The 9,169-nt window shown below is 32.8% G+C and overlaps 1 protein-coding gene across 4 annotated transcripts; it reads left to right on the top strand.

The window, feature by feature from the left end:
• The first annotated feature begins 2,653 nt into the window (after positions 1–2,653).
• Positions 2,654–8,788, top strand: LOC107605250 (cyclic nucleotide-gated ion channel 1). Of its 4 annotated transcripts, none has more exons than XM_088491336.1 (8): positions 2,654–3,016; positions 3,553–3,639; positions 3,929–4,496; positions 4,671–4,883; positions 6,058–6,353; positions 6,775–6,886; positions 7,329–7,565; positions 7,940–8,788. In XM_088491336.1, exons 2-8 carry the CDS (start codon positions 3,611–3,613, stop codon positions 8,636–8,638), a joined length of 2,154 nt encoding a protein of 717 aa, XP_088347462.1. In that variant the 5' UTR covers positions 2,654–3,016; positions 3,553–3,610; the 3' UTR covers positions 8,639–8,788. The 4 variants fall into 4 exon arrangements, with proteins under 4 accessions (XP_088347462.1, XP_016162542.1, XP_088347463.1 ...); XM_016307056.3 differs by having other exon boundaries at positions 3,491–3,639; XM_088491337.1 differs by having other exon boundaries at positions 3,011–3,175; positions 3,491–3,639.
• Positions 8,789–9,169: the final 381 nt, after the last annotated feature.

Raw genomic sequence — 9,169 nt, 5'->3', positions numbered from 1 at the left:
AAGTTCCAAATGATCGCACATAAACACACCATCCATCTCTTACACTCCTGTTTTGTACTTGAGTTCTCACTCCAACTCTGAAAGTGGTCTTTTACTGCACCTGGATAAGCCTATTGCATTCCAACATATGATAACCAAACACACCATACCTGCCAAGCAAAGCTACAACCAAGAAATAGGCGGTGGCTATATTCAACACTTATTGTTACATAAAATACATAGAGTATCTTGTTGGTGAATGATCCCAAGCCGATTCAGTCTCTCCTTCGTGTTAATTCTCCCAACCAGGACAAACCAGACAAACAACTCTGGGTGTGTTTGGGGTTCACGTTGAGGAGTAGAAAAGTCCGTTTGAGCGTCTTGAACGTGCCCATTGTCATGTTTGGCAACTTTTTTGAACCCCTAACCTAGAAGTGCTTTCAACGTACGTTCACGTGAAGCTAAAAATTCAAACTTCTGCATTCACGTTGGGAAAGTTAATTATCGTTGGAGGAATTAGATAAAAAACTTATTCCATATCTACCAACTGTACCCTTCATTTCTTCTATAAAAAGGATACACATAACCACGTAATTTCACACTTTCTGTATGTTCTTGGTTACAAATTTTTTTTTCAGATTTATTTTCATCACTGCCAAGGTAAAGATTTTAATTTTTTTTATTATTTTTAGTTCTTTTTTTCATATTTTGATTTTTATGTTTTTTATTGTATTTTTTATTTGTATAATAAATATTTTTCATATCATTTTTTTGATATTATTTTTTTAATTTTTTATTGTTATATTTTTATTGTATTTTTTTATTTATATGACAACTATTGTTGATATAAATTTTTATTTTTATTAATTTTTATGATATTTTTATTATTTGTTGTTTATATAAATTATTTTTTTCTATCCTTTATTGTACTATATTTATGTTGTGTATAAAATTTTTTATTTTTTTATTTGATTTTTTTATATGAATTTTATTTACTTTTTATTATAATTTTTTTGTTCATATAATGTGTTGTTGGTTGTGATTATTATATACTATGTTTGTATGAATTTTTTTTTGTTTTTATTTTTTATTTTTATTTTTTATTTTTATTGTACTTCTTACTGTACTTTATTTTTGTTTTTATTATATACTAATTATAAGTAACAAAAGAGTTATAAATAATAAAAATTTATAGTCCAAAATGACACTAGATTAAAGAGTACTGACGACACTAAAATAAATTATAAAATATTTTTTTTGTTTAATATTATAAAATGTATAGTGCTCCCTTTTTATATTTTTATTTCTTATTGTTTTTTAGTTCATATAAATTTTTTTTATTATTTACTGTTCTTTATGTTTAATATGTAAAGTGTCTTTTTTTATTTTTTATTCGACGATGTAAAATTTATAATTATAATTCTCATATATTATATTTTATTGTAACTTTTTTATAATATAGATGAATTGATCCCATTAAAAAATACAAATTAAATAAAAAATTATTCATAAGTATTAATAAAATTATGAATGTTGGATGCCAAAAAAGTCCTATATTATCAATTTTTATATGTTACTTTAATTTAGTAAGTAAATATTAACATTATTATAAAATGAATTAAAAAGATTTATTCAAATATCTAAAGTAAAATAATAGAATAATATTTAAAATTATTTTAATTGATGTCTCTTTTAGTAATTTTTCATCTAAAAGTGATTTTGAATAGTATAATCAAAACAACATTTATTTTACTATAATCCATTTTGACATAAAAATTGCCAAACATAAATCACGTTAACACAAACTTACTTTTCATCAAAATCAAGTTTGCAAAATCAATTCTATACAAACTCCCGTTTGCAAACTGTAAACACACACTCTATTCTGGGTGGGACAAGGCCTTTCCAAATGGTACTAGTAAAGCTGTAGCTATGTATATCCTCCGGCGCCATTTCCACCTGCAACATCTGCACCAAATGAGTTAGTAGAAAAAATTCCTTGCTTATCATACTTCCATACAACTCTATCCTCTCTTCCAAGATCAAGTTTGACCAGCCTTAGAATGTAGTGAAGCTGATTTACTAGGTCCAATTCCTATTGGAACAATTTTCTCCTCCACTGAAAATTCCATATCCACTCTAACCATCCCAAAACCCACAATCTTCTATCATTTTTAGAAGCTAAAAATTAAAAAGGTAAAATTGCATCCTCCAATGTCTCTTTTCTAAAAATAATTTTTATATTTTTAAAAAATTATAAAAAATAATAATATTTTTAAATTCACACTTGTTGAATCCATATTAAAATTTAGAGTAAAATTTCTTTTCAATTCTTGACTATTTACTCAAAAAATAAAAAAACTTTTTTATAATTCGAAAATTTATAATGAGTCCCAATAATTCAAGTAACTAATCTAAATAGTTTCTATAAACGATAATAGTCGATGTGTTAAGAGTCGCTTAATTCAAATTGTTTAAATGATTGAGAATTAATTAGAGATTTTAAAATGTGAAAAAGAACCCATTGTTTTTCGAACAGTTATTCTAAAAATTTTAAACCACAAACTTCCAATCTTTTGTCAATATACAACAAAAATGCAATAGAAGACTAGAAGAAGACTCCACTATTATCATTATCAAACTATTTAATGTGCGGGGCCGTTGCCCACACATCTGCTCTCTCTGACGTTCACGCCCCATTCATACGCATTACAGTATTACACACCATCCCACTCACTAGTCACTACTCACTACATACTATACACTCTCCTTTCTCTTTTTTTCACCCACCCCACCCGTCCCTTCTCTGATTCCCTCTCACAAACTTGAGAATCAGAAAATCCATCTCGTGACTATGTAAGAGAAAAAAACCCCAAAAAAACCGAAACCACTGACTTTCTCTCATTTCCTTATTACTTTCCTGGAACCTTCCCCTCTTGCATTCTCTCCCTCTCCCCTTCATGCAAATACCACCACAACTTCCACCAATTTCCCTTTCCCTTTTTCTATTTTACTAATAACTCAGATATTTGGTTCGGTAAGTTATCCTTAGTTTCTTCTTCTTCTTCTTCCTCTTCTTCTTCTTTTCATTCTTCATTCTCTTCCCTTCGTAACTAGTTTCAGAGTTCAGTCTTAATAACTGCTTTGTCCGTTTCCTTCATTTATTTCCCCTTCTTTCAGTTTGCTACTGCTCCGGGTACTTTAAGCATGTCATTTTCTTCATGTTCTTCCTCTTTTGGTTATTTTTATCGATCGATTAATTTCTACAATGCTTATGTTAGTGTTAAAGTTGTAAATTTTTTTTTTTCATTTTTTTTGAAGATCCGGTACCAGCATTGACGAGAAAACACTCATTATTTGGAATTTCATATGCATTCACTCGTACACTGTATTCGCCTACTAGAAAATGTGTTTTCCATAAGATCACATTTGCTTGATGCCATTGATCATTTTACGAGTTTTAATAAGTTTGATCAGTTTGATTAATTTTTAATTATATATTTGCTCATAGGTTTTCTTGTGTCTTATTTTGGTGGAATGATCTAATTGTGGTGGTTTCTGTGGTGCTTGAAGGAACTATTCAGTGAAATTTTCATCTTGATCTGCATTGTCTTTGAATTAGGCTGCAGAGATGAGAACTCAGCAAGACAAGTTTGTTAGGTTAGTTTGATGAAAACGTGTATTTTTTATATTATGATGAGGATGATTCTGTATATGCTAATTTTAGAAGTATTATAGTTGCTATTGTAAGCACTCTTTACACTCATACTGTCTTAGTCACTGTTTCAGTCACCACTCACCATTCCTCATAAAAGTAATGTAAATTTTCCAATATTTTCTTTTCAATTCCTAAATTTTAGTGTAGTATCAGAATTTCTCTATGACATTTTCATTGTCCCTTTGTTGTACATATTCTTATGAGGAATATTGTCATTTTTATGATGTTCAGGTTTCAGGACTGGAATTCAGACAAGGGTTCTGAGAGCAATTATCCTGTGATCAACATTGCACCTTCACAGAGATTCAAAACTACATTAAATTCTATATCTGCAAAGTTTCAAAGGGGATTGGAATATGGTTTTCAAAGGATAAAGAGATTCAGTTCATCATTCAAGTCCTTTCTGTTCAGCCGTGCTTTTTCTAGTAACTATAGTTCTAGAAAGAAAATCCTTGATCCACAGGGTCCGTTCCTTCAAAAATGGAACAAGATATTTGTGTTGCTATGTGTTATTGCAGTATCACTGGATCCTTTGTTCTTTTATGTCCCTGTGATCGATGATGAGAAGAAATGTCTTTCACTGGACAACAAGATGGAGATTACAGCAACTGTTTTAAGAACTTTCTCTGATATCTTTTATATAGTCCACATGATTTTCCAGTTTCGTACTGGATTCATTGCTCCATCTTCTCGAGTGTTTGGAAGAGGTGTTTTGGTTGAGGATTCTTGGGCAATAGCAAAGCGATATCTAACATCTTATTTCTTAGTTGACATTCTTTCTGTTCTTCCCCTTCCACAGGTATGGAGGGTTCTCTTTAATTTATTGTACTTTGGATGCATTCCTTGATTTTCATCATCTGTATGCTGCTTTAGATCTCAGGGGATCTATGGGAATAGAATCAAAGTTTCATTGTGCTTACCATTGTCATCATGTTTTTAAAGGTTATTGACTCAACTTGCTCAATATTTCTAGGTGGTGATTCTAATAGTCATTCCAGGGATGAGTGGCTACAAATCGCTGAATACAAAGAACTTGCTGAAATTTATTGTTTTCTTCCAATATATACCTCGAGTTTTTCGAATAATTCCATTATATAAAGAAGTTACAAGAACCTCTGGCATTCTCACTGAAACAGCTTGGGCTGGTGCTGTATTTAATCTCTTTCTTTACATGCTTGCAAGTCATGTGAGTTAATGATGCAGTTTTCTTTTTTCCTTTCTCGTATAGAAAATTACACTTGGTAATTTTAATTCCTAATATACGCAGTTTCTTGTTATCAGCATTCCCTTTTATGGATTTGCTATTTTCTCTTTTTCTTTTCTGTTTCTTTCTTAACTGTGAATATGCCACTTTGCATATGTGGTGCTAGTTTATTTGGCCTAGAACAGTGTTGTTTTATTTTTTCAATGAAGAACCATTTTGTTGGTCACATATATCTGCACTTGTGGTGATGATGTGGCCTATACAAGCATGGGTTAGATGTAGATTACAAGATACAGATATTAGACTATTGGGTATTGGCATGCGTTTTTCTTGAATTTGTAGTGTTGTAGGGTTGTGCAAATTTTTTTGAGGATTTAAAGTTAGGGCTTGTCTTAAATGTAGGCCAGCTATAAAGGTGTATGGGGTATAGTATGATTTTTGTGCAACTCTTGTGCTGATTGGATTATAGTTAAAACCTTTTCTTTCCAATATAATTCTTTTATAGTTATTATGTATGAAGCATGTCGATGTTGGTATATTAAATTAATATACAACATGTTTAGATGTATTGATCTGACAATTTCTTTGTTAAATAGTGAGGCCAACTTTCTTATTTGTTTACCCCACAAACTGTAGCCAAACCATGTTAGTTTTCTGGTATCAGGTCCTATGAGGTTGGTATCAAGAAAATTCACTTAGAGAAGGAGCCCTGCATTCTCTTGGAATCATTTCAGTAGTTAGTGTCTGTTAGGAACCAATGTATTCCATTCAGCAAGAAAAGAGGCAAATAGTGAAATGGACTTAGATATTGGGGAGAAGGGATATTTTTAACCAACTCTATTGAGTTTCATGGGAGTGAGGTGGTTAATATTAGGACTATATATGGGCTGTGGGAGAATTCCTTAGAGTAGTATTCAGATTTCAGACCCTTCAAAATTAGTTTCGATATTGTGCCCTATTTGTTCATGCTTTTAAGGTCACTATGTATATTGTAGTTTAAAACTCTCAGGTCTGTGCCATTTAAGTTTGTTTCCTGATAATGCATTTTTAAATCTGGCAGATTATTGTCTCATTTTTTAATAAAATATATAATGTTCATGAAATCTCAGAATAATATTGCCTGCATATCTAGCTAATCCTGTTCTTATTCTTTCAGGTTGTTGGTGCCTTTTGGTACTTGTTTTCTATAGAACGGGAAACCACATGCTGGCAAAAAGCCTGCAACCGAAGTAATGCAACATGTAATAAGGAGGACATGTATTGCAACAATCATCAAGGAGGGTTAAGCACAATTTCAACGTTTCTCAATGCTTCTTGCCCAATAAAGGAGACAAACACGACACTTTTTGATTTTGGGATATTCCTTGATGCCCTTCAATCTGGTGTTGTGGAGTCAAGAGACTTTCCACAAAAGTTCTTTTATTGTTTTTGGTGGGGCCTAAAAAGTTTGAGGTGCGATTCATTGATTCTTATTTCACTCTATTTGGTAACTGTTCTGTGAAGTGTGATGTGAGATAAGATTTCCATACTGGTCACGTCTTTAGGGATATAATTCTTCAGTTTAAATTTGCAATTCATGTACTTTGCAGATAAATGAGCATAACAAGCTATTTGACATTTCTGATTCTACCAACCCCCCGCGGGGGTTAAAAATGAATAGATGGAACTTTGAGAAAGATTATATCATCGAAAGCATTTTGTATCTTTTTAATGGCTTGATGAATGTAGAGGGTGTAGGGGGAGTGCTTGATATGACTATCTGACCACTTTTTCAAATTTTGGTGTGATGCACATCTTTCAATGTTGTTGTTATCTGATTTTCTGTCATTTTTCCTCCATCCTTTTTTGGGGGAGATTGGTGCTTAAATTGCAGTTCTCTTGGTCAAAACCTGACGACAAGTACCTTTGTGTGGGAAATCTGCTTTGCAGTTTTCATTTCCATCGCTGGGTTGGTATTATTTTCATTCCTTATCGGGAATATGCAGGTTTGTAACAAATGTCTCTTGAGTTGTTTCTAATCATGCAAAGGTGGCATACAGACTGTTTATTGATCTTGGATTTGGTAATAAATTGATATCCATAGGCACATGTAGCTACTGAAATCTGTTCCAAGTGTTATTGGTAGTTACACTTTATTTGCAAAATAAGACATGCATTAACTTCCTTCCTAAATAATATCCATTTGCCCATTTATTACCCCGTAATTTTGATTCCCTGGCCTTTTTATAGACATTTCTGCTGAGATGCTAAAAAACGAAACCAATAAAAATGTCTATTTATTTACTGAACTAACACATCATATCCATATACATGCAATAAAAATTTGGCATTTAAGACATCTGTGTATTTGCAGTTTATTGTACAAGTAAACAATTGTTGCTTGTGCATCTTGACTAATATTATGCAATTATACTTATTTTCTAACAGACATATTTGCAATCAACAACAACAAGATTAGAGGAGATGAGGGTGAAAAGGAGAGATGCAGAACAGTGGATGTCTCATAGACTCCTCCCTGACAGCCTTAGGCAGCGAATCAGACGATATGAGCAGTACAAATGGCAAGAAACCAGAGGTGTTGATGAGGATAACTTGATTTGCAATCTTCCAAAGGATTTGAGAAGGGACATTAAGCGCCATCTTTGCTTGGCTTTGCTGATGAGAGTAAGTTTCTCCACCTACTTTGTCATGTAATCTCATATGCAACTACAAAGATCTCTTTAAGATTGGATGACTGCATTAATTGCATGAAAATATTCATTTTAAATGCTCTTATTTTATTCCTCATGGTGATTTAATGCACCAATATAATAAGTTTGGTGTGAATATTGCTCCAATTTTAGTTTGTGCAAGTGTTTCTTCCTTTCTGGAAAAGATCTATTGGTCGTTTGACTGATTTTGGAATATCCGGAAATCTGATGGATTTATTGAACAACTTAAAGTAAAAGGATAAACATCGCCTTTGGAGTATTCAATTAATAGTGTTCTGATAATATTGCTAGTACTAACTAGATATTTTATCTTGTATGATCTTTAAGGTGCCAATGTTTGAGAAAATGGATGAACAACTTTTGGATGCCATGTGTGATCGTCTTAAGCCAGTGCTCTACACGGAAGAAAGCTATATTGTCCGGGAAGGAGACCCTGTCGATGAGATGCTTTTCATAATGCGAGGCAGGTTATTGACAATGACAACCAACGGAGGAAGAACAGGCTTCTTTAATTCCGAGTATCTTAAAGCTGGTGACTTTTGCGGAGAAGAGCTTCTCACATGGGCTTTAGATCCTCATTCTTCATCCAACCTCCCCATCTCAACCAGGACTGTCCAAACACTTTCAGAAGTGGAAGCTTTCGCACTAAAAGCGGATGACTTGAAGTTTGTGGCTTCTCAATTTAGGCGTCTTCACAGCAAGCAGCTACGCCACACTTTCCGGTTCTACTCGCAACAGTGGCGAACATGGGCCGCATGTTTCATTCAAGCGGCCTGGCGTCGCTATGCTAAAAAGAAGCTTGAAGAGTCTCTCGTTGAAGAAGAGAATAGGCTGAAAGATGCATTGGCAAAGGTAGGTGGTAGCTCACCAAGTCTAGGTGCCACCATATATGCCTCCAGGTTTGCTGCCAATGCACTTAGATTGTTGCGCCGTAACCGCACAAGGAAGACAAGGATGCCGGAGAGAATACCCCCCATGCTGCTTCAGAAGCCTGCGGAACCTGATTTTACTGATGAAGAGCAGTAAGCTTCTATATCTCTCGGTGATTTTTTCGTAAAGAAAATAACCGACGAGGCTGAGTAGGAAACACAAAATGAAAATGTAAGATAAATGTTTTTCAAGTTGTATATATAAATATTGGATTGGATTGTCAATAGAATTTTAATTTCCCTTGTAGCAGACTAGCAGTTTAGATGATAAATTACTTAAATTCAAACTAAGAAGTCATGAACCTAAAATGTATTCATGTTTCTAACTGATAAGTGCGAGTTCATAGTTTAAAATAAACTAAACAAATAACAGTCGTAAATTATAGTATAACTATAACCTGTCGGAAAAATGCTTGCTTATTATATGGTCTTATGAATTCACGTTCTTTATTACTAGTTGGAATTAAATTAAAATTAAGTCATTAACTAGGTTAATCTAATTAGGAGGGTCATGCACTTGAGCCATTAAGCTGTGATTGTAATTAAGATCATAATTACACTTAGATATTAGAAAAGTAGAGATGAATACTTGAATAGTTATTAGAGTTTAAGAACTTGTTTGGATATC

The sequence above is a fragment of the Arachis ipaensis genome, chromosome B6, assembly GCF_059453495.1.
Source record: "Arachis ipaensis isolate K30076 ecotype BB chromosome B6, ASM5945349v1, whole genome shotgun sequence".
NCBI lineage: Eukaryota > Viridiplantae > Streptophyta > Magnoliopsida > Fabales > Fabaceae > Arachis > Arachis ipaensis.
Note: the sequence above shows the minus strand (reverse complement) of the source record. Positions and strands in the feature narration are given on the sequence as shown.

Bases quoted from the DNA above. Each gene is read 5' to 3' on its own strand.
- LOC107605250 (XM_088491336.1), top strand. From the start codon at position 3,611: ATGAGAACTCAGCAAGACAAGTTTGTTAG. The intron at 3,640-3,928 runs GTTAGTTTGATG...TATGATGTTCAG, and splicing joins CAGCAAGACAAGTTTGTTAG to GTTTCAGGACTGGAATTCAG. The intron at 6,354-6,774 runs GTGCGATTCATT...CTTAAATTGCAG, and splicing joins TGGGGCCTAAAAAGTTTGAG to TTCTCTTGGTCAAAACCTGA.